The sequence below is a fragment of the Filicampus tigris genome, chromosome 3, assembly GCF_054856515.1.
Source record: "Filicampus tigris isolate MCC_2025a chromosome 3, RoL_Ftig_1.0, whole genome shotgun sequence".
In the NCBI taxonomy this organism is placed as follows: Eukaryota; Metazoa; Chordata; class Actinopteri; order Syngnathiformes; family Syngnathidae; genus Filicampus; species Filicampus tigris.
In genome coordinates this window covers 24,237,547-24,263,888 of record NC_141219.1, presented here as the reverse complement: position 1 = coordinate 24,263,888, position 26,342 = coordinate 24,237,547, and the positions used below count along the sequence as shown (strand labels likewise).

General features: G+C 39.6%; 1 protein-coding gene across 5 annotated transcripts in view; it reads left to right on the top strand.

The window, feature by feature from the left end:
* The window catches only part of znf609b (zinc finger protein 609b), a 95,804-nt gene that overhangs the window by 45,349 nt on the left and 24,113 nt on the right, over positions 1 to 26,342 (top strand). For all 5 annotated transcript variants that reach the window (XM_086025743.1, XM_086025745.1, XM_086025744.1 and 2 more), the window contains one exon: positions 18,746 to 18,971. In XM_086025743.1, coding sequence (XP_085881869.1) covers positions 18,746 to 18,971 — 226 coding nt within the window. The remainder of the gene's footprint in view (positions 1 to 18,745; positions 18,972 to 26,342) is intronic.

The following is a 26,342-nucleotide window of genomic DNA, read 5'->3' as shown; positions in this document are numbered from 1 at the left end:
TTTGTCTACATTAGCAGAAAGCAATCACAGACCTGTCAAACAAAGCCCCTGTTATGCTTTGTTTTTCCCTCCCTCTCCCCTAAGCTTTCCATGAAGTGTATTGCTGTGTTTGGATCAGCCTGCTTAGGGGTGGCTTGTGGGGGGAAGGGAGCAAAGGCTTGTACAACTAATTCAGCTCATGAAAGACATGTGCAGCAAGAGCAGCTGTCTTCCATTGTTAGCCCACAAATTTCCAGTGTGCCTCATTTCTCCCCGCGCTGCATGAGTAGCAAGAGTTCTGTGGAGGGAAGTTCAGAGAGCGGAATTGAACCAAAACAAATTAGGTTATATTTGCTTTGCCTTTTCGTTTTCGATGACAAATTAAAGTTAGCCTGATAAGAAGGAGTCCGTATCTATGGCAGTGCAACAGTTGTTGGAAATGGGAACAGAGTTGGATAAAAGAGTATTACTGATAGGCATTGAGTGCTTAACGCTTTATCATATCTAACAGTGACCTTTTAATAAATTGCAGGCTTGTCTCCGATCCTGCAGCAGACAGATAAAATGTTCTTTTTGAGTGGTGAAATGAGGGAGATGGTGTCTGTGGGGTAAGAGAAGGTGGGCTCCTGGGTGGGGGTAAAAAACTGCCTGAGGATAGTTGGGTAGTGTTATGAATGGATAGACTCTTTAACCCTCTATACACTGAATAGTATGTCACAGGCTGCTGCGGCTGTGAGAGGAGCTGGCAGAGAGCTCTTGGATTCCTGAATCCTTGAGGCATGTGGTCTGATTAACAGAACAAAACCCACACAGTGGGGAGGAGCAGACATGGCTTTCCCCCCCACAAGTGGAATTTTCTACCAGCGAGGGAAGAGGTGGCTCAAACGGGGGTCGTAATTTGCAATGGCTGGAGTGAAGTTGGCACACTCGTATGAGTACTTCTGCACTACGTCGGGTAAATTTGCTAAATGTATTTCTTCTGTTCGTTATGCAAATTCTCTGTTCTAAAGTTAGCTTTTTTTTGTCGAATTGAGATGTCTGTTTTCACAGAAACATTTGCCTCAAGAAACTTGAGCCACCTAGTAAGGTTCTAATCAGCGTGACACTCTAGTTAAGTAATGAGTAAGTAAAAATAGATACAAATGAAGGCACAACATTGGGAGAAAAACATAGCGAAGTTGGTCTGTTAGTTTTTTTGTCCTACTCACACAATGGCTGTAAAAGTAATGTGCATACACTAAGTGGGGCCTGGACACCACAGTCTTCAGAGTAATTGCATGTTGCCAGTTGACATGTGGCAGATAAGGATTGCAGTATTCTGTAATCAGGGTTTTTAAAGTATGTTTTGAAGCCGCCATCATCCGAGTGAATGGCCAAAGCACCACAAAGGTAAATTGTGCCATCATTTTCCGCCGAAGATGGACTTCTTTCAAACCAAGCGGTGTAAGGTTGTTTAATTGTTTCACTGCTTTTCAGACCACAAATCTGTCTCTTTGTCACATTGACATGCTAATTGGCTGATGGTGAACAACTTAACAGCTCTGTATTTGTCTTTTGTTCGGCTGCACCTTTGGAAAGAAATTATTGACCGGTTTTGAAGGTTGGGTTATGTTAAGGCCTGGATACACCAATCTGACGTTGGTCAGCGTCGGGGCGTCGGATTGCGCCATCTGATTGATGTAGCGAACACCGTCGTAACATCGGACCCAGTCAGGAAGCGTCCGGGGGGCGTTTCAGCATGTTGAATCGGCTCCGTGACATTTGGTCACTCTGATTGGCTGTTAGCTAGCAAATCAGCGCTCGGAGCACGAACGGGAAGTGACAAATGCGGATAAACAGTTTGCACGCCTTTGCTGCCTGCATCTTTTTCCAAGTACAAGAGCGAGGGTTGCCAATGTGAGTATTTCACGATGCTGTGTCAAGAGCGTGAGGGTTGCATTGATTTTTGGGAATATTTATGTCATTTAAATGTCTCTGCTGTTATTCCATAATGATATTCCATTTTGAGCTGCAGTAAGTACCGGTGTTCCACTGCCAACGACTAGAGCAATCAGAATGAGAAAATGGTGTTAACTACAGCCATCAGAATGGAAAAAATGTATTTGATATGTGGAGTGTGACGGAAGTGTCACACAGCGAGAGAAAAAAAAGACGTCATGACAACACCCATTCTCGTGCATCGGCCACCGTATTCAGAATAAAGTTGAATAACAAAACTGCAATTTACTGAAAAGTGCATTTTCCCACTCATTCATCGCTCTGATATGTAGACTTGTGACTTTATTCATGTTTGGGTGGCGCCACACTAATACGCCGTCGTAGTTTGTGCAACATGCCTCGGGAATACAGGCTTCCGTAGTTATGAATGATGCGGACTAAAAGCGCGTCGACTGAATGTTAACCGATCATCCAGGCTGTCACGTTTGACTTGCTCACTAAAGTAATGAGTGTGTGTGTGTGCGTTTTTTGTTTCTTTTGTTTCGCGTGCTGGCGCGGTCACCAAGTTTTCCTCGTAATCCATATGGCTCGTGGTGCAACAGAATTGCTTTTCACGGTGACCGTTTTGGCACATCGAACAATGTCATTCCCACCGACGTCAGTCTTGTCCACCCCAAACCATTTACAGACTACGGACGATGACGCGGACTCGCGCCTCACTATGAATCCCCACCCGACACTCCTCCATATTTGAAACAGCTCGGCCGCAGTGCGGACAGAGTCACGTGACCGGGTCCTGCCCGCTGATACGGCGAATGATCATCACTTCCTCCTCCTCTGCTCTCAATGCCTGTCTGCTTGTCTGTTTATTTTCTCATTTGCTAGCTTGTGCATTTAATTTGAAAGTGGCCAAAAACTTTGACTTACTAAGAAGACATTATACACGTTTTTGATACAAATAACATGCACTTCAATCAGACACTTATAATTTATTTTCCCAAGCCTGGCAGAGTCGCAACATAAGGATGAAAGAGCCGCATGCGGCTCCGGAGCCACAGGTTGCCGATGCCTGATCTAGGCCATTAGATGTTCCAGGAAAACAAAGTAATTCAAAAATAAGATTACAACAAACATAATAGGGACAGATCAATCGGGAGGGCTGCCACTTCTATCAGTGGCAGAATATGTGTAAATCACGATAGTAGCGCTCGATTCTGCCTTTGGACATTTGCACAAGATAGATGCGATAAAGCACAAATACACATTCAGAGACTGTGAGAGATATACATTACTGAAGAAGTAACCATGACCGTGTCCACTTCTAGCAGCCACTGAGCTGCAAAGCCGTGTTGCCAGGGTAGAGCAGGTCAGAGAAAGCATCTTGGTACTGAATCCACTCTCTCTGTCTTAGCCAAGAGAAGGCATGCATGATGGGATAGTTTGACTGAATTGCTTCCACATGTCGCCCAACTTATTTCTTGCTTAGAATTCATCATGAAAATGTAATAATTGTCATTGTCGCACAGATCTGTTTCAACAAGTCTTGCCCATTACTCTATTTCAGTTGAATATATGAATCATTGATTTCCTTAAAATCAAGCAATCTTCAGTGTCACTAAAATAAAGAATTTGGTCTGTAAATCTTTATCTGCTTTGAGAAATTCTGTGGCAGTAATTAATTTCATCATTGCTTGTTATGTGGAATGTTATGCCAATTAGTGTTTCATACTTAGCTTCAGGACCCTTTTTCTAACATGTTTCTGTGTCAAAACATCAAGCCTGCCTGGTGACATTCCGCGGTTACAAAGCATGATATATGGAAAGGATGAAGTGCTTTACTGTCGTGTGTAATCATGTGCATTGTCGTGCTCTATCTTAAAAAGACATTTAAATAATAAGAACTATGTAGTCCTTTGCTATTCCTGTGTATTTTCAAAATATATATCAAATCACTCCCATTTCATGTACAGTACGTTAAGTGTCAACAAAGGCCTCCATCCTGCGGCGGCCAAGACGGGTCGCAGCAATTGCAAATGCCACAGCAAATGTAAATGCTTCAACAAAACAACATACATCCACAACGCTACAACATTAACCTACCACGGAATTGCAAACACCACGACACAAAAACATACAGCTCATACCACAATGACATTAACCTAGCACTCTGTGGCAGGCGGCTAACGACGTGCCTATGTGGTGGCCATGTTGAAGAGGTCGACATTCCCCTCAAAGGCAATGCTTGAAATTAAGTAGTAACCTGCTTGCTTATTTCTCAACAGATTTTCATGAGGTTTATTGTGTCAACACCTAAATGTATGCTATGAACATATAACATTTGGAAAAAGTTGATCGGATTAATTGACTAATTGCAACTAGTGTTGGTGATTAGTTGACCAGCAAAATAATCAATTGTGGCGGTTCTAGTCTGATCTGGTCCGCGGCGGAATAGAAGCTTGGGGATCAGTGCCTTTAACACTTTGAACTGAAACTTAATGATGGGTGAATAAGAGCAACTGCTTGCTGGTGCGATATGTGATTTACGTATGATCCAATTAGTCGGCGAGTTTGCAGAAATAATCGGCGATTAGTCGACTATCACAATAATCGTTCGTGGCATCCCTAAACCAGACTGGGCATTTTGACAGACTGTCATTTTTGGGAACTCTTGTCATGTAACTACTCTAACTCAACTACATTCGTCAGTTTTAGCACTCAATCTTTGAGACAACAAAACCAACATAGAAATGACTAATGTGCTTTTGCTTCTTTCATGGAGGGTATTTTGGTAGTTTGTTCTCATTGAGGTTTTTGGGGATTTTCCCCTGTTTCTTTTTGTTGAATATTAGAAGTATTATTCGGCAAAAACAGAGAAGCCATTCTTATTTCAAAATGAGAAGTTTGAGGCAAAAAAAAAATATATCATGTGCCTGCCCTTTAGTTTTCACAGTTTTGCCCCAGAGCCAAAACTTCATGTCAGCTATGAAAGTGTGCCGTTTTTTGAAGCTCTTCTCTCATCCAGTGACTGTGCTGTGTCTGTTTCGAACGTAATTACTTTGTCAGTTTCAACTCACAAAACTGGCTTTTATATTTTCTAAAATAATTGGACGACATAAGAGTATTTCGTTGTCTTTGTGTCAAGTATGTATTTGATGTTTGGCACAGTATGGCTGTGCATACATGTTTTATAGCCTGGAATAACACATCGTAGATAAAAGGATTTTCTTTCCCATTCTAATCCACATAGACAGCTAGGCCCTTGTGTTTATTCCATTCCCGTTCTTTCCACTCCTCTCTTTCCTTGCAGGCCCTTTCTATTTCACCCTTAAAAGGGTTTCGAAAGGGGATTATACCAGAGATAGAAATTAAAGAGTGAACACATCCATCCATCCATTGGGACCGATGTCAAACATTCATGATGCAATGGATTCTGATAGAATATGTGTAGCTTTGCTTTACATATTATCAGTGCTGGTGGGTCTTATTAGACAGGAGTTCTTGATGCTTTATAGTCGTCTTTTACAACTCCATTAAAGGCGTTAGTGACTAAAGGTGGGAATTGCGAGGATACATTTTTCCATGGGTTGCAATGACGCGATAACACAATGCAGTGAAGATGGATTATTAAAAAAACATTGATAATGCGTCACAATATATATGTAGCTTAAAAAGGGAATGCATGTGAAACAATGTTCTTCCGCAATAAGCACATCAAAATAACACAATGCAGTCATTTAATGGAACAATATGTCTTTCGTTAAAAAAATTGACCTAACGTATAATTAGATGGCTGTGGTACCAAGACTAGAAGTCTTTCCACAGTCATCACTTTGTGTGTCAACAAAACACACAAGTAACAGCGATCAGCTCTGTTTTTGACACGGGTTCCGAGTCTTCATTCTTCATCAAACAAAAAAAAGGCTGGATTTGCATGTGGAGGTCTACCTAAATATTTAAAAAAACACAACAAAGTAAAATGGTTTCAATGTTCATTTAGATCAGGGGTGCCTAGGTCTGTGTCATCGAAATTCAAGGACAATTACGATTATTACACTCCACGATCACAAAATTGGCATACTTGTAAAAAACGATTCATTTATAGCCAATGCACAAGGAAATCATACTTGATTTTATACATTTGCACTTTGTTTGAATTTTATAATAACTAATTTTATAAATGTTGTTTTGTCCAAAAGGAACATTTGCATTATGTATTTGTCTTTATATTTTTTACATTTTAACATTTTCTTGTTTCGTACCAAAAAATAAATGATTGTTTAAATAATCGTGATTTCGAATATTACCAAAATAATCGTGATTTTTTTTTTTTTTTTTTTTCCCTTCATAATTGAGCAGCCCTAAGGGTACCCATCAAGTAGATCAGGCAATCTTGGAATCACTGCCAGCCCTCCCAGTTTTATTCTCTTGATATGCCTGTCAATGGAAGTGAATGAGTTGGGGGGGAAAAAAAGTGTTGACTTCCATCTCTCATCCGCTGTGAAATTTGTCACTTGATTGACATACAGGGCAGCCAGTCATACGCCTATTGCATGCATCGCCGCGTACAAATTGTACCTGAGTTCATGAAGTTATGCAAGGTACGGCAATATATATTGTATGGACGGACGTATAAACAAAATTCTAAGTATATTTTTCAATAAATAAAGTGGGTAAATCATTTGGTATATTATTATTAGTTTTATATATATTATGTATATTATTAGTAGCTCGCATGCTGTAAAAGTGTGAGCACCACTGATTTAGATTTGCAGTATTCATGGAACATAGGCGGTGAATACATTGATTTGGAATTAATAATGTAATATGCAGCAGTATCAATATTTTCTCCCACCCCTGTTGGCCACATTGCCTAAGTAATGACTCTACCGCGATTTACCTTTATTTGCTTAAACCTTATTGTGTGAAGGCGAAGATGATGTTGAGCTTTTGAAAGATGTTGCCTGCAGCCTCAAAATGTCCTTTGTGCTGTAATTGAATGAAAAATAGATCAACCGAAGCAATGGACAAGCACATGGTGTTTGTGCTTTCTCCTTAACTGAACCCTGCATTTTACACTCAGTCACTAGAAACATCAAGTCACGCTTCACTGTCATTGCATTTGTGTAGCAGGCTTGTGTTTCTTGTCCAGGACTGGACAGGATAGCGCAAATTGGTTAAAATAATGCAGAGTTATGATGAAGAAGTCAGCAGAGCAGCCATATAAACCGGCATTACATGGCGAATCACTCTGCCAAACATTTACTGCATATTGACTTGAGGAAAGATTGAATGTAGAACAAGGTATAATAAACTTGGTTGAGCTGGATTGTATTCTCCTATCTAGAGTACAGTTATACTCTTTCAGCTGTCTTGCGCTTTTAGATTAATGTAGATATCGTATTTCTCGCCGATAAACTGTTTGCACAAGACATTTAATATAAATCCCTTCGAGGCAATGTAAAATCTCTTTTCCTTGGGGATAAGAGCCACACACATTAAGGTGCCCCTGTCACAGCAGCATACATGAATACTTGCATAATCAGTGGAGATTGCGTTACTGTCCTTACTACGGTACAAAAGAAGTAAAATGTTTGTTGTAGGTGGATAAATAGTCCAAAGGTGAAAAATGTGTTCACGCAGAACCATTTGTCTGCGCTTTTATTGTTTTGTAGTCAACGCTAACGTTGTGTTTTGGTACAAGTAAATATCAGCCCTGTAATATACCCCGGGGGACCGTGAGCATGTTTGTATTATGTTTGAGTTGAGCTTTTTTCTCGGGACTGGCTCTATGCAGTATTCTTAGTGACACTTTTATTTTCCTAATCTACTATACTAAAAGAGCACAATCTGTCATGGAGCATTTGATATCACAGAATTGTGTTCACGAGCCATATTCTCTTCATGTAGGTCTGTTTATCTGTTCTTCATCATGTATTCATTCAAATATACTTTTCACAATGTAAGGGTGATAAGGGTACCCATATACTTATTTGATATGGTGAGACTTTTTTCATGAAAATGATTTGACTAAAAATGCTTATTTTGACAACAATTTCAACCATGTATTGACTGGATCAATAAAGTTTAATATAACATCGAGCTTGAGGCTGGGGTGTTTAGTCCTTGTACTGCGACTATGTACTTTCATATTCAATTAAATTTTGTGAGTGGGGCCTCGCTCTTCAATGTTGATGTTTAAATTATATCTAATTATATCCGTGAGGGTTGTGTATTCCTTGAACAGAGGGACCATTTGCTTTTAAATTAATCACTGGAGTCATATGTCTAAACTAATGAGGTATTTTCTCATTGTTAATGTTATAGCTGAATATATTACTATTTGATTACTCTGGAGGACTCAACAATTTGGTCACTTAGTTATATAAGATGTTTAAAGTGCCAGATCCCTCAATATTTTCTTTTCTGTGCTACCTGACCTAAAGATGGTATAGTGAAGAGGAGAATATTTCACCACACTGTTTAGACATGCCCATTAGATGTTGGAACTACATTTGTATATAGCCTAATTGGATATTAACTAGATTTGGGCATTCCATCCCAGGGACGGAACGGTAGACCATTTTAGGGACGGAGGACGAGAATCACATTTTTTTTTTTTTTTAATGACGGACAAACAACGATGGAAGTGGGTTTTTTTGTCTTTCCCTGTATTCGTCCCTAACCCGGTCAAGTACCAACTGACGTGTTGTTTTGGGTTCTTTTAAAAAGAAAGACCACTGTTCTCTTCTAAGATACCACAGATCCGCCTGCCTGCGCAACACTGCCCTGTTTTTTTTTTGTTTTTTTTTTCATTTTCATGTGCGTTCCCTGCAGTAACATTGTACTCACAGGCATAGTCTACGCTCTGGTGGTTCAACACATGTAATACTATGAATGATACCACAGGATGCCCATTTCACTAACGACTGACAGAAACACGCCCAGCCTGTGTTGTGTGTTTAATCCAGAATAAATGATGTATGGGGTTTAGGAAAAAGGTGGATTGCAATTTTTTTTTAACTAACTAACTGTCAACCAATGATCTTATCCCTTTGCATGCGAAGTATGTCTGGGACATCTTAAGATCCTCCTGAAATAACATTGCGTTCTTTTGCAATAATTATTTTCATTTCAAAATATTGCAATAGAAACTGAAAACTTAGTGCGAGCGCGTTTTAACACAAAAGTTTTACAGAATTTCGCAGCGATGATTGCAATGTATTGCAAAGTATTGCGTTAACGCAATCTTTAATATTCTTGTGATGTCCCCTGGCGGGCTCCGTAGTCCGGTGAGTGACGGTGGTTGTGTTGGCAGCTGAATGCTGTGATGGTCGACACTCAAACAGTTGTAAACAATTCAATCCACTCACGCTACTCCCAGCTGGTAAGTGGATGTGAATAGGAAATTAGCCAGCTAATGATCTTTAAATAATGTTTCTGAATGATGAAATCTCTGCTGTTAGCCTCTCTCCCACGGCGTCATGCCCGGATTATTTTTTCTTTTTTCGGGGCGGGGGTGGAATGTAAGGGACGATGACAGAAGGGTGCCCAGGTCGCGGATGGAGATCAGACCGGCAAAATAGGGTAAAGTGCCCGTCCATCCCTTCCATTAACAATCAGTGCAGTCGTGAAACGACATTGGCAAGATTCCACCCCTTCACAATTCACCCTCTTTTCCCTGTGTCAATGGGTTTGGAAGTGACAGGACGGAAGGGGGCTGAGCTAATCAATGCACAATATACCATTTATATTGTCTTCCTACACATTTTCAAAGAACGTGGTAGAATTTAACATGATTTCTCCTAAAATATATCATCATCATTTTATTGCCACGATATTGCACACCTTTTGCTTGAGCGTTGGCCTCCACATTCAACCCATCACATTAGTGACGCATACACCGGTGAAAGGCTCCCCGGGAACAGTTTAGGGTTTCTTAACCGCTTGGCCAAAGATCAGCCAATATCAATTATAAATATTAATTACCCTTGTATTATAATCTACATCAGTCATAGTTTTGGCACAATAGTTGAGCCCCAAAGACTGTCAGTGTGACTGTAAATCCGCCGGACAGACAAAGATGAATGTATCATCAGTGTTCGTGGACAGCAGCTGCAGACAGATAGGAGGAGGACTACAATGACTGCACCGACTGTTTATTTTTATCAGGGCATTAGCAGATTAGGCACTCAAACTAACAAGGTCATCAAACTCAGATGGCTGTAAACAGCAGAACTCTGCTGAGCAGCTGGCAGCGAGAGATGAGATTTGGTACGTAACAGTGAGTTTCACTTTACCCCTGCTCCCTCGACAACACTGCAGCATGACTTATTAGTGCTCTGGATATTATAAAGGGTGCAAAGAATCATTTGTTTTAAAATACCCGGCCAGTTGTTGCGTTTACCCAATTTGTGTTGACCTGCAGCCACGTCATCATTAAAATAGTGTCTCCGGGACATTGTTATGCTCAAGTTTCTTTTATCGTTATGCTAAATTACATCGCATAAGTAATTGCAAACCATTTCCAGTGCCTTTTTGATACATTTGATACTTGCTAATGGGGATTTATTTCCCATTTACCCTGTATGTACCCTGCATGCTCACAGAAGACTTATCACGTCACTCAGACTCAAGTCGGTCCAAGACTAAAACAATCTTAACAGTTCACAGCATAGATGTCTACGCTGTGGGAGAAATAAAGTTTGTTACTTGACCTGGACCCTGTAAGGACCCTGTGAGTTTTCTCCCGTTGAAATTGAATTGGAATGTGATGCTGATGACAATTTTTTGTGTTTGTCCAATGTGTACCTATTTTGGTTTACTCTAATCCAGGAACTGCTAAAATTCAATAGGCTTACAGATCACTATACATTTCACGTAGTTCAGCTGTTATGTGAGCTAGCCTTCCATCAAGGGCTTGGTTGAAGTGTTACTGTGAAGTATTGCAGCACTATACTACATATCTGTCAAGTTGTACACTTTCAGCATAATTTGTACAGGTGGAATCACCTTTTCAAAGATGTACGCCGCACATCGATGATTCCCGTTCACGTGACGCCAGCCGTTCGAAAATAATGTGTAATGTGCAAGATTCTAGACGGATATGTAAGGGAAAATTACAACTTTTTTACAAATTCGGTACACCCCGCCCGGGGTGACAGGTATGATACTATGTTATTCAAAGTAGAGTGAAAAATGAGTTTTCATGGTGTTTGATTCCTGAAAACTGTCAATACTTAATTTGTTATTGGTTGTATCTATCAGACTACATGATGAGGCACAAAATTGTTGGTACCCCTTTGTTAAAGTGTATATTGTTAAAACTGCTCGCAAGATCCTTATGTAGCTTCACTTCACTCATGTCTGCCCCGCTCAAGTCTAATCAAAGCCGTGCTGCTCACTACATGAGCGCAATTCTCAAACATGGCCATTTATAATGCTTCATGTGATTATGAGATTGCATAGTTTTGAACCGTGATCGTAAAAGAGAACACACCTCCAGCTTCAACAAAATAGCTAGCAAACACACTGAATGTAGCCTAGCTGCCTAGCTGCTCTGTTGGTAACATGGCTGACTTATTCTGAGTTTTAACTGTGTTATCAGTTTGAAGTTTTATATTTTTGAAATGGAAACTTTTTTTTTTTTTAAGTTGAAGCTAAAATTTAGGAGGAGCAGTGCTGTTTTTGTCCTGGCCATGGTTATTTTTAATAAATGTGTGTTTGTTTATTATCATCATCATTATTATTATTATTATATTAGTAGTAGTAGTAGTAGTAGTATGAGTGTATTATTATTGTGAGTGAGCAATGTGGGTTTTTCTTTCATTAACAGAAGGGAACCAACAATTTAACCCCATGTGTACAACATACGGGGGAAAGGGTTGGAGTGGATATCGTACTAGGATAGTACTATATAGACAACTTCAAAATGTGAGGGAATTATATGAATGAAGTTATTTGCAGGGTCTGGAAATAAATAATAAACACTTCAAACTCATTTTCCAAACAACAAAAAAACGTGTCAAGTTATTTAAAAGTCCTTAGCCGTGTGCATGCATGCTTGTGTGTGTGTGCGTTATTATTTTATGTCATTTGCACTTGTATGGAATGCACCATCATACTGTAAGCAGGCTTAATATTTAGATTTCCTTATTTAGTTTTACTACAGTCAAAATATGTCACAACTCTCAGTATGATGCAGTGTAGTTCTACACTAATGCAAATTACTTTGTAGACCCATATTAATTATGTACACTGTTAAAATACATCTCTGACAGTATCCATTACAATCATCTTTGGAAAGTCTCAAAAGGAAAGCATGACCAAAGCAAGGCTAGCACTTCCTTATATAACTCCATCTAGATGTTATTCTGTTAGCATTCATTTGGGGAATTGAGGAGTTCTCGATTGTATCCTTGGACTTTTTATAGTAAGGTTTGAAGAAGTTACGAAACACAAAGGGAAAATACTGAGTATATCCACATGAAAAATAATGGTGGTGATTTTTCTGGCGAGTCTTTCAGCGTGATTATTGTTTTGTTGAAACTCATTATCTTAATTCTAAAATATGCTTTGGAGCGAAGCGGAGAGAGGTTTTGTATCGTTTATTACGAAAGAGCTACCTTCGTTGTTTATCAATGTGATCTCCCTTGAGTTTGTTCATTTCGGGTTAGGGCCACAGCTGTTGTCATAGTAAACAATGGTGATTCATGAATGGCTCATTTGGTTCATTTTCACTACAGTCTGATCTCGCAAAACGATCCAAGAAGAAATCAGTTTAACTCGATGGTGTCTGGAGGTGTCAATGATGGCAGCCTCTCGGTTTCTTGTCTGGTTTCCCTTTTCTGTTAGATAACATTTAGGACTGCAGCGCGGCCTGACAAAGAAATCCTTGTGGGCTCAGCTCAGTTTATCTGGATTTCTTCTCTCAGCACAGCCTCCCTCCATGTTTGACACGAGTGCATGACCTTGACAAGAATGTAGCTCATTGTTGTTTTCAACTGAACTGTGGTCAGGGTTTGATGAAGAGGAATGGGCAAAGCGGGATAGCCAATAGTGCAGAGTAGAATCCAAATCTACTGTAAATAAAATGCTCACTTCTGTTATTACTGAAACAGTCTTCGTTAACTATTAAAAATGTGTCCTTAAAATTGAATGAAGATAAATTAGGAGTTTGCAGTTTGCTTCACTAGCTTTCAGTGTTGTGTTTACCAGTAAATACACTATAAATGATGTTTAGGTTGTCAGCAAAGCTTCCAGCTCTGCCCACTCTAATGCACTTAAAACCCAACCCCCTCTCTTTTACTTTGCAAACAATGCCTGGCATAGCCTGAAGGCAACAAGCTGAGCCAGGAAGAGGAAAGAATTAGGTCGGTAAGGTCATGTTGAACCAGGGCAAGTGGAAAGTATACCAAACCACCTGCCGAGTGTTGGTCAGTCAACCACTCAGCCTTTTGCCTACCATCTCTGCAATAGTGCAAGTGGGGAGGGGGAAAACCCATTGTGAATGCAATGCAGTGTAAAGATGCAAATGACTGCGCAAATGATTAACTCTTAATGCTTGACTTATTGAAGCATATTCAAAGTTGTGCCTGAGGCAGTAATAGTAAGCAGACTTGGTGGAAGTTTGACGACTAGACATCAAGTGCCCCACAGTTTTCTTTGCAATATGTGACTCTGGACTTTACAAAATGTTTTGGTCACGCTGAAACCAAGAAAGAGAGTTCGAAAATCTTAAGCCGTGGTCTGATGCGAATAAATTGTCTCTTAATATCAAGAAAACCAAGTTTAAGGTTTGGGGGAATCAGAAAAGAAATAAAAGGGGACATTAAAATGTGTAATGTCAATATTGAACACGTTTTTGAAACAATATTCCTTGGATTTCTGATACATGATAAATTCATGTGGAAACAGCATATCAACATAAAAGGTAACATTTCCAAAACAATAGCAATATTATATAAGTCAAGACATCTTTTAAATTATAAAGCCGTACACATAATTTATTATTCCTTGAATTTAACCCTTTTTGACTGACCAACACTCGGTAGGTCATTTGGTTATACTTGTGTGGAGTTGTGGGGACCTACCCACAAAACTGCAATAAATGTAATTGTTGTTTTACAAAAGAGCAATACGTATGGTACTATTAGTAAGACTTATTATTATGCTCATACAGACCCATTCTTTCTAAAAGCAAATGTAATGAAGTTAAAAGATGTATATTACTATAAAATTATGCAAACAATGTTTACAGCAAAAACTCTTACTCACGTCATACAAAAGCTCTTCGTAATTCGGGAGTCTCAATATGATCTAAGAGGTGTTTGTAAGTAAGTTCATACAAAAATCTATTGAAGGAAGTAAAAGATCAAGAGATGTATTTTTGCATTGTTGGAGAGAAATTATGGCTTTTAAAATTACTTGTTCGCAGAGCTATTTCTGAAGGTTGTCAATAATGATTTGAATAACATTTGTCTGTTATTGTTTGTTTTTGTGTTTGCGTACATTGTAAACTAGTACCTTGAGAAAGTATGTTAGGAATGTAAGGGAAAAAAACAAAAAACAAAATTGGCCAGGCTTAAATTAGCTTTTGCTTCTGCTTGAAACGCTTTATTTCAGTGCTGCTATACTGAGTACTATAGTCACATCTTTTCAATGGTATTTGTGTGGACTGTGCACTCTTGACAACAACATTACTATTTTTATACCTAGTATTTAACTGTGTTGGCAGCTCAAGGATTACTCAGGCTTTCACATGTTCTTGTTATACAAAACAAACATACCCCATAAGGATTCAAATAGGATTGGCTCATAAACCAATACAATCTCCAGGCTACTGTCACCTGCACATTATGGTCAAAACTGCCAGGTGTGAGTGTGTATCGCTATCAGGCCAGCTAAAGTAGTGGAAGATAAGGGTTTACAACTTTACATAGATGAAAAGACTACTAGTTTGTCTTACTTCCCACACATACCACTGTAAGAAACCTTGCTTTTGGCTATATAGCAGTTAATTAGTTATTGCCATCCATTTTTCTGTAATCCAAACTTGGGAGGTGGCAAAAGGGAGCTTAAACCTTTGACTGGTCGGCAGTCAATTACGACTCACTTGTAAATGGGGCATTGAGCGTTGGCCGCATCAAAGTCTCCAATGTCAACCACAAGACCAACCGCATCCACAGCTACTTATTTTTATTATAATAGATGGATTATTTATGAATCTCAGCTCACTTAAATATTTTACTAACTAATCCTATTTGGGGTTGCCGTCGTGGGCTTGCCTAGTCAGATGATTCTTTTGTATGACATTAACCCATTAAGGATGGGAGCGCATAACCGCGGTTCTACCATGAGAGTCGGGAGCGCCGTTGCGTCTTTCTACCCTTAAAGCCGGGAGAGTGTACGTCATTTTCTATTTATTATTTAATTCTCTCTCTCTTAGCCAATGAAATGCATCAGAATATACACGTGACGGTGTTGTAAGCCCACGGAGGATCTTCCGGAATTCTTTCAAGTCATAATGGCGGATGCCGCGGTCACGGTAGCTCTGAAATGAGTAACGGCAGTGATATAGACGCCGTGATTGTGGACTTTGAACCAGTAAAACCAGTCGACCATGATATATGGTTAAGATATAGGTTCGTAGACAATGACAATATTGACGTTTTCGTAACACAAAAGAGGATGGTAATTACCACTCGATTTTTGTAAATTAAAGGTAGTGCTTCTCTTGCACTGACACTGTATATGTTCACACACCAGACAGATCGAGGTCGCATTTATAATGTAATATGAACACTTGAACTATATATGTATATGTATATATGTATATGTATATGTGTATGTGTATATGTATATATATATATATGTCTATATATATATATGTATATATATATATATATATGTATATATAGATAGATAGATACTTACGATGCAAACCACCCTTTCATGGCAGCACGACGGGTATTCTCGATAATCGAGAAAGGAAGCACGTTGTAGCTGATGCCTGTTTTCATTTCTGACACGTTCAGTCGCGTCTGAAAGCTAGCTGTAGTTAGCACACACACACCGGTTACGGTTTGTGTTTGATGTCCACGGACACGATGTCCTTTTTGCTACGCTAACATATTATAGCATCTAATATGGATTTAGGAGGCATTAGTCAGCGAACTCTCGTTTTTCACAACCACAACAGTGTGCGTATGCCGTGTTTGACATCGAAGCAGAAAAATATCTCGCAAAATGAGTCATGCGTTCACTGGGAACTGGGAAATTCCAGTTCTCAAAGTAACAAAACATGACATATTTGCCACAAGCCCTCATTGGCATCACATAACAATAAAACACATAATTAAGTTTGTTGCAATATACTATGTTCTAGTACTAACAAAAAAATTAAAATATGTTCCTCCTAATAGTTAAAGAATTTTTTCCCTGTTGCATTGATTGTGCAGACCAATTTACTACTATTAAATTATCCATATTTATTAGTGAAGAAAGACAAAACATTTGTGATAAAGGTTAAATGAAAACAAAATTTAAAACCAAGTGTTTATTTTAGTTTTCTTTAGCACAGTGCTTTTTCCGAATTTACTCCTCTGATTTCACTACCTTCTACATAAAAAAAAAATGCTTGGTGCCAAAGAAGAGTGAAATTTGTTTACAAGTATTCCTTTTTGTATTTACAGATACTTTCATGGAATTAGTGCAACTCTGCACAGTGTATAGTTTTGGTTTCATTTTAAAATGCACTAAACAATTGCAGCCAAAACTTTTAAAGCCACAATATTGACTTCAATTTAAGATGCACCATCATTTATGAACATCCCAGAACTGCTGGTACAACATGCAAAGTTTAATCAAAGATGAATGTTGTATCATATCATTCATTTGTACATACACAAAGAATCAAGCAGTAAACTAATTATGGTTGTATAAGAGCAGCTGCTTGCTGGTGCGACACGCCGCAATTACATATGATCCGACTACTGTTGATTATTAGTGCTATATGAATAAAATTTGATTTGAAATATGTATATATATAAATGTACTGTATATATATGTGTGGGGGGGTTGTCTATGTCTTCCATTGATATATTGATGGAGAAATTCTTTTCATTAACTAAATTAGCAGTTTTTTAGACTCTGGAAAACAGTGTCAGTTACTTGTCACTCTTTTTGTTTGTTTGTTTTGCTTACCAAATATGCAGTTGTAAATAAGTCAACCCCACATTTATGTTGGCAACCTGCGTTCAGATCTGCAATGTATGTTTACATAAAAAAAAGAAGTAACTAAGTAAGCAGCAAGCACAAAAATTATAGCGGGAAGTGATGAAAACAAGCTACTGTGTTCTGTCTACTTCATTTTCATCACCATTCAACATGCCAAGGTTCAGCAGTGATGTGCACATAACTGTTGTTGCACCGATGATTCTCTCTGACGTGTGACAGCAGTCTTGTGTGAATATGCAACTATGACAGTAACATTCATTCATAATTCAGCACCCAACATGAGTTTTGTGTCTAACAGGGGTATTAGATTTGTATGAGGGCCAACGGTAAGGACTCGACATTTGACAGTCTGTCCTGTATTTCAGTAACTGTGATATTTGGTAAAGCTAAATGTTTCAAACGACAAGGATTAACAGCGAGAAAATCGTTGAGCTGTCATGACCAAAGCAATGAAAATTTTGTTTTGGTAGAGTCACTTAGTAGTAACACTATTATTGACCGATTTGATGTCATACATGAGTTAAATCAGATGATGCGTTGTGCTTTCTTCGTTCGTCTTTATTTTGACATAAGTGTCTGTTAAAGCAGTACAGCTGCTAGTTAGCATTAGTACGACAGATATGGATGTTTTTGGGTTTGTGCCAATTCCAATATTTTGTTGGGGAAAAAAAATACAGATTACACGTTCATCTGCCTTTTAGTTTAAAAATATGTACGTAAAAAGTACGTTTGACACAGCAGTTGAACATTGGTAAATTTCTTGAAAATAGTCGTTTCCAAGAAAGATTCTCGGAAAAAGAGCATGATGATTGGATGATATGTCTGAGGCGGAGCTGAACTTCCCCTCCTTTGATTGACCAGGAAAAAACAATTATTGTGCGTTATCAAGTATCGGTACTCAGCATCGGCGCGTGGTCAAACGTACGTACTTGTACTCTGTCTGAAAAAAGTGTTATCAATGCATCGCTAGCCTTGTTTGGCTGTAGCTGTTAAATCACCACTAGTCTTCCTGTCTCGCTTTCCTCCACCCACACACTTGTCTAGCGCCAGTGCACTCCATCAGTTGCTCCCTGATGACTCGCTCCTCCTTTCCTGTCGTTTTACTTCTCCATGTAGGCTGACTGTCTCTTCATTGCTGTCACATTGTCAGAGCATTGGAATCAATTCCCGACCCTATGCACCCAGCGCCCTGACCACAACTAGCTTTTTAAGTGAGGGATTTAATGAGCGATCACTCTGCGATATGACTGGTGTGTGTCAGGGAGTAAAATTGGGAGAAAGCGTATTGGACCAAACCTGCATTACACAGTGCAATTCGCCTGCTCCCCTCGCCCTCCTGTTTCTGCTATTTAGTTCGAAGGACATAAAAAAAGACAGTAGGTTGATATTGCTGACTTAACTCCTTATTACTAAGAGGAATTGTCTCGCGGAGGACAGACATACCACAATGTCATCCATGCACAATGTTCCCATCCGCTAACTGTGGCATTCCTTTAGTATATCTAAGCATCATCTCTGTACGTGTTTACATAATGGTACAGAATTCTCTCATGGGTCTCTGATCTCTCTAAACGCCCAATTTTTTTTCTTGCAGATGGAATCTCCTGTCTCCACACCAGTCCCTCCCCCCCTTCATCTTTTGGCTGCAGTAGGCAACAGTGAGATTGCCTCGCCATGTGAACAGATAATGGTGCGTACACGTTCAGTAGCTGTGAACACATCCGATGTGGCCCTGTCCACGGAACCTGAGTGCTTAGGACCCTGTGAACCTGGAACAAGTGTCAATCTCGAAGGCATTGTGTGGCAGGAAACCGAAGATGGTAAGTGCACTATTTCCTTTGTATCCTTGTGTGGGAAAAAAAAATCTGTTTGGTGTGATATGGAGTAAAGAGTTGTTTAAAAATGGATGTTTTTTTAATTTACTAAGATTTGCGATGGTGCAAATGTTTTGTGAATCAGCGGTACTCTTGTTCAACATAATTTTGGTGAATAGAAAATGAAACGACCCCATATATTGAGATATTGGGCAGCTGGGAACCGTTGAAATCGAGAGATTTGGAGCAGTTCTGATTTTCACGAGCAAGCCGGTCTGTTGAAAAACGAGCCTGGGATTCTCTCTTGCTATAAAACCAGTGCTGTGACTGTCAGTGTTTTTCTCTGCAAATACTGCTCAGTTTAGTTTGGCCCACCTAGTCAGCAGTTTTATGTTCCTGTCACAATATGGTTGCTTCAATTTGTTTGTTAAAAGCAACCCGGCTGGCCCATGGCTGCCACTAGTGCACAAATTCAAAATCAGTTCCGGTGCTAATAACCTCAATTTTCTTTACGATAAGAATAAAGGTGTGAAGGCAGGATGTGAAAACATCCTTTTACAGCTTATAAAAGGTTTTACTCTCCGTGGGAGGCTTTCTACAAGGTTTTGGAGTGTGTCAGTGGGAAATTTGGTTTATGTGTGAGGTCAGACACTGATTTTGGGTGAGAGGACATCTCTCTTTTTTTCAGTATTTTATTAATAATGGGCTCACAGCAGTGACAGCTTTAGTTCCATTCAAATTAATTTGGGTGCAATTTCTTTGTGTGTGGTTTGTTTGATCACGTGTGAACTGTGAACACTTCATTCTAAATCTGGTGCGCACCAAACAATAGCGACCAAGAGAGCTTGAAAGAGTTTGGTCTTGGTCTGTTTGTAAATGAACTCTTGTGCCATGTCGGTCAATTCAGCTAAAAGATCAGATACAGACCAAATATGCAAAACAGAAAAAAATCTGATTGGGGATTTAAATACATTTCATCCCCCATCAATAAAAGAAAAATCAAATGTCTGGCCCTTTAAACAGTTTAAGTATTTGACAATTTAACATCACTAAATTGACAATAATATTTCCTTTGGGATTAATATTTAGTAAAAAGAAAACCGTCACTCAGCCTAATGAATAAAATGTGCTGCTTCCAAACAAACCTAGCTCCTGTTTGCCCACCTTCATGTTGTCAGTGTAAACAGTGCATATTAGCAGGCTACGGAAGCAGCTAAGGAGGTTTAAAAAAAAGGGGGGGGGGGTCGATGTGAGTGACCGCAACCACAGCTACTTGCACTGAAATGCACATCCCTCCTTCAAATGGCCAATCAACGCCCTCACATACAGCAAGTCGTCATCAGGTCATCCTGCCTAATGAAGTCCAAAAATGTGTTGTTTCCATAGAGGCCACCTACTTTACCACTTTTGATTTTTCTTCCAGCCCAGGGCTGTCTTGACATATCCTTTTTCTGTTCCGCTACCAAGTATCCTGCCGTTCACCCCTTGACTGTTCTTCATGTGAACTGAGAGCAAGTCAGGCAAGGGCCTGCGGCAGGGGTGGGAGTTACACAAGGCGAATTCTGTTAGTGACACAAACATGGCTCACAGCCAACACCAGCACTGCATTTCTTTCCTTATTCTATGCCTCTCACAAAGTGACTGCCACCACCTTTTCTCAACATGTTACATTCCCTTCCTGGTTAACGTTTGTCCTTTGCCCGCACTCTCTTAAAACTGCTATTTTGCCTAAAATAGGCCGTTGATTGGCCTGCTGAGTGGCATGGGGGAATACTTAAAGTGGTTTTTAAATGTTAATGTGGGAAAGTTACTGGAGAGGTTGGTGTTGAAAGGGGCTTGGTGGGGTTGGGGTACTTGGGAAGCTAACTGTGCAGGTGCAAGCCAGGTGGTAGAAACCATCAGGATTAATTATATACCGTATTTTCCTGACTATAAGCCGCTAGTTTTTTTCATATGGTTTGAACCCTTTACACTTTTGTAACACTGTGACGTGTTCGGTAATTTCATTGGTCAGATGAGAATACAAAGTCGTGTATGTAGTGATAGCGAACATAGTGGATATATTATATAGAAGTGCGGAAATTAGCATCTTGAGTTGAATTTAATGAGCACCGGGCACAAGTGTCATAAATACAGCCATCTCTGCAGTGCGACCCCTGTCTCTCTGTTATTTGTTTGCCTACCGACTCCCACCATTGCTGGCAATGGACAACATCCCCCGCGTCTCCCAAACACATAAGAAACAGCTTTCTGAAGGCTGCACTGCCACGGACCCATGTGCACTGCTGCTACTGCTGCAGACTGGGAAAGGCTCTGGGTAGCTGCGATCGGCGTTGTTGGGGGGCCCGGCCGATAATCGGTCTATCCCTAATTATGATGCATCTCAACATGGCGAATGGGGAAAACAAATCAAGGGTAGCATCAGGAGAAATCAAATATATCTGAAAAACACAGCAGGGGCCATCCTGATTAACAGTGGTGGTGAACAATGCCATACGCCGCTGCATGACAAGTTTCATTCAAAGCTGTTTAAGCATGTACTGTGCGTGTGCTTGTGCGCGTGCATCGCATTTAGCATGCCAGCCAACAGCTGCTTAATCACCTCTGCCTTTCAGCCTTGTGGGAGTAAATGAACAACAGGCCCTAGTAATTGTGTGAGTGTCACCCAACTCGCTCTGTGTAAGAGAAAGAAATGGATGAACAAGCAACAAGCAATAAACAAAAAGCAATCACAGAAGCTTGACCTTTGGACATTGATGACAAGAATCCTTGGTTGATAAGGCAGAATCCATTTTCCTCCAGTGTGATTTGAGCAAAGATGGAGCATCTTATTCAGCTTAGACTGGAATGATACTACGGAATGGCCGTGGTTTATACATTTTCACGAGATACGTGGATTACTCCTCCAGATTACCAGGTCACTAAACTAAATACACTCATACTCTTTTTCTTTTTTTCTCGGGTGATGATAGAGGAAAATGAGTCATTAAAGGAGAGGAAAAGCAAATCTGTGCTGTTGAGTCAGTCTGGTGGCAAGTGAAGCGTAGACAGGAGAAGGGGAGGCTGTGGGGGTAGCGGGTCATAACCATGGTATTTTGAGGCCCAGTACTGACACAAATCCCCTCAGCACAGAGGAGGCAGTGGCAGCTCCCAGGGTCATGTCAGCATAGCGATGGGCCAACCCCTCCCAGGCTTAGCATGCTGATACCTCCAAATGTCATCTCTAAAGTGCTGGAGAGGTTTATTGCTCTTGAAATACAGCCCAGAATGCACTGGCTTCTGCTCTAGGGTAGAAGGAATACAGAGGGGCCTCTTTGGCCAAGTAGTCCTGCTCACTGCCAGTGCACCTCATCCCCCTCCCCCAAAACCTCACACACACACGCGCGCACGCACGCAAACATGCATTACACCGAAGGCTGTTCCCCAGGCAGGCCCCATAGATTCTCAAGATCCCTAATCGAAAATAATCTGTTTGTCTCGTGGATTATTTAGGCATTATCCATTACATCATAGTAGCATGAGGAGCACTGCTTTGAGCACACGGGTTAAAAGTTATTTGGCATTTTAGGGGAGGGGAGAGGTCAGCGTCAAAGAGTTATACCTATAAAAACAGTGTGGATTACTTTGCTTTGTTTTACTCCTCTGAATCATTTTAGGGTGCTATAAGTAGCAATCTATAGTCACCTTTCCATCGAGTAGTGTACAATGTTTCAATTCACTACAACGCACGTTTTTTTGCGTTTCAGTTGTAAAAGCTACCAAAATATCCGAAATGTACATCACACTTTTCTGCACCCTTGTGTCTGTGCACTAATAGCGGTAGTGCAGTGATATAGTGTTGGGTGATCCACCAACTTGAAAAAGGCAGTGGATTACAAAAGGGAGAGAATCAAAGTAGTTAGTTGTTCTGTTTCCAGACCATGTCAGCATGAAGCACTGAACCATGCTGTGCTTCTCTTTCTTATTTAATTCATTGCCAGGGTATACACGGCTGTGCTGCTGTGTATGTGTTGTGCTATCCCGAATATACACCCCGTGGTAAAATCACAAGAAGACATGGTACCATGTTTTTTGTTGTTTGTGTCACTTTGTTGGTTCCTGTAGTTTGAGCCAATAATTTTCCTCATCACTCTGCAATTAGTCCATGTAGTCAATATTCAAGGGGTATTCTAACACTCTTTGCTTTCAAGGTTCCTTAAATTGTTTTGTCAATTACTCCTAAGGACATTTTGATATATCTACAGTCTTGATATACCTCAATCGTACATTTAGTCTTTGGTGTTGTATTACAAGAGGTTGCCAGAGTGAGGCCATAGAGACTTGCACCTTACTTAAATTGGCCTGGAACTCATTTTTTCCAAGCACATAAATAGCCTTGAAAACATCAATCATACCCCTGAAGGAATTGTAGTCCTTGCCAGTGTTTGTCATTAGATATCATGTTTGCTATATACATGTCAACGAGTGCTTGAGCAATGCGTCTTTGGCAGAACTGTCTCTTAATCTCAGCACCATCCCCTTAAAGGAAAAACACCAGAGGGTTTATTTAAACAAAATGGTTGTACACTTTCCAAGGTGACAAAAAAAACTGTGCCATCGACAAATTCTTTTCAAGAGCGAATGTGTGTTATCACATTCAGATTTAGACAAAGGTCCTGACATGTATGGTTGCATTTTGAATGTACTGACACAAAAAGTAAGCACATTCTGATAGATTTTGCTATCCATCACCAGCTGCATGTGGCTGATAATGTTCCAGAAGTGCAAAGCATACTAATGCTCCCTTCTTCTGCCTCCCCTTGGTATGAGAAAATTGACCTTCTTACAGGCTGTCATTCCTGTCAGCGAAAACAACTTCACATTTTACATTCTATGAGCCAGATTGTAGCCTGCAAACATTTCAGCTGGGGCCCAGATGGAGTCCCTGTGAAAGATGTGGGCTTAAAGATAAAACCTTACGCGATGTTTTTGTTTGTTAGCCACATGTAACTGATCGCTGTATGACTGGGAACAATGTTTTTGTCATTCCTGGTTTTAATTTTGCTGTTAATATGTGTGACATTCATCAAGTTAAACACTTCACGACGCCCGATCCTGAGTACGTATTTTTTTAAATTGAAAATCGGCTAATTACCCTTAACCTAAAATTAATTTATTCAAATCTTTAAAATGTTGTAGCGGGGGGGAACTGCGATAGTCTCTAAGCCCATAATGTCATTAAAACGTCACATTTTGTTCGACACATTAGTCACAGAGGAAGTTCATGTACAGTGCAAAAATTGCCATATTTGAGATTTAATTGAATTAAAATTAAATTTTAGCTAACGCTTTCAGCGCTTCAGGTTATTAGCATTCAAGTTATCACATGTGTTTCTTATTTGTCCTTGATTTGATTCTACTAAATGTTGTTTTATGACATTTCTGGTTATAATTCATGGAAGTTCTATTAGGGAGTTCTGCTTCAATTTCTACAGTGCAAAGGGTAGAGATTCCTTTAAAAATAAACTTCAATGCAATAACATTTACTACATCAAATGCTTAATTTAACAGAGTGAGAGTTCTCATGGCAGCTCACCAGCTGTATTTACAGTTTCTTTTCTATACAATTACTGCGACTTTATCCTCTTGTTTGCACTTTATAGTCCATGTTGGGTAATCATAAATACCTAATTGAGGTCATCAATCTTCACAGAAAGAAACCTTTAGTTCAAACACTCCTCCTATTTCGAGAGATATTAAATCAGATTGCAAAAATCTGACATAAAATCAGATTTTGACAAGGTCACTCATTAATCCTCCTGAATCCCTAGTAGCGGTCAGCCAGTGAACTCTTGAAAAACAGAGGACCTTATAGTTTGTCCTCACTGTAACCTCATGAAAGGTATTTCAACGGAGGAGAGGTTATAACTGGAACAGCCATTCAGCCGTGCAGCTGCACAAAATACTCTTGACTTAAATTTTCCTCTCTCATTACCCTCTTTTTCAAGTAATCCCATACAAGTACGCAATCGAGTCCAGGGCCTCCCAGAGGCAGCCATGTGTTGCTCAACAGCACTGAATGGAAATGAGTGGTAAAATTACTGGCCAATTCCTCTCATTAATGCAGACTTCACTCAACTGTCCTGGGTGACCCTAATGAGGGTGTCATTAAGTGGGCCAGTGTGTGTAAGGAATCAGTTTTTTTTTCTCTCTCTAAATTCTTTCCAGTCCTTTTCTTCAACTCACAGCCTAGAAAAAAAAAATCTGAAGTGAATCGAATAAGGCGAGAAAATGGGCCTTTATATGGAACATTATATCAAACCTTTATATGGAACACTTCTTGTCTGTTTTGGTTTTCATTATTTGGTTGATAGTTTTATGTTTTGACAGAATAACTAGTGCCTTAAATTCTGACACTATTACAACCCATTCAACTTGGATGGCCGCAGTGAGCGCGGGGAGGTTGCGAGTGAAAGTTAAGTCGGACTCGCTGACGGACAGCCGTTTAAAATCAGAGGCGGACTGGCCTATAGATGGGTACTATTTTTTTTTTCCCCCAGAAAAAAAGTCGAATGACGGACGACGGAAGGGTGCCCTCGCTGCAGATGGATGACGAATAACGGACGCTCAATTTTTAGTAAAATACCCAGCTCTGTTTATTACACAAAACCCCATGACATCAATCTTGCATTCTTTTAACATGGATACAACAATTTTCTACTGACCAATGTGCAACAATATTATTGTATTGCAGTACTCCAATTTGTAAAGTGGAATATAGGAGGTTCATATTTTGGAACTATTAACAGTGTAAATGCAAAAAAATATATATATACTGTTCGACTGGGCTGGGCGATATGGGATAAATCTTATCACGATATAGTCCATTTTATATTACAATATACCACAATATATGTTCAGTTATTCTAAAAATAAATAAATAAATAAATTATACATCGCACTATGACTGCTTACCTTTTCTCACTTTATTTTCAAGCGACGTTAAATGGACCTGTATCAAATGAGAAAAGGTTATATAGTGTTCCTATATATAAATATAAAATGTAAACAGAAGCATAAGTGGTATTTTTGCACGTATGTACATGTCAATCTAAAGAGGCATAAAAAATAATGTTTGACAGAAAATGACTAAAAATAAATAAAAAGATGAGCTGTAATGTAATTTTGAGAACATTTATTGTTCAGGTTTCAAAAGTCAAAATCAAAACTCAGGACTGTATTAAAACAAATCAGATTAATAATGTTACAGTGTTCCCTCACTGCTTTGCGGTTTGTTCATTGTAGATTCACTCTATCACGGAATTTCATTTGTGACCTTAACTTCATGTAGTACAGGTTTACCTCGCTATTTTGTCAGGTTTTCTTGCTATTTTGCTA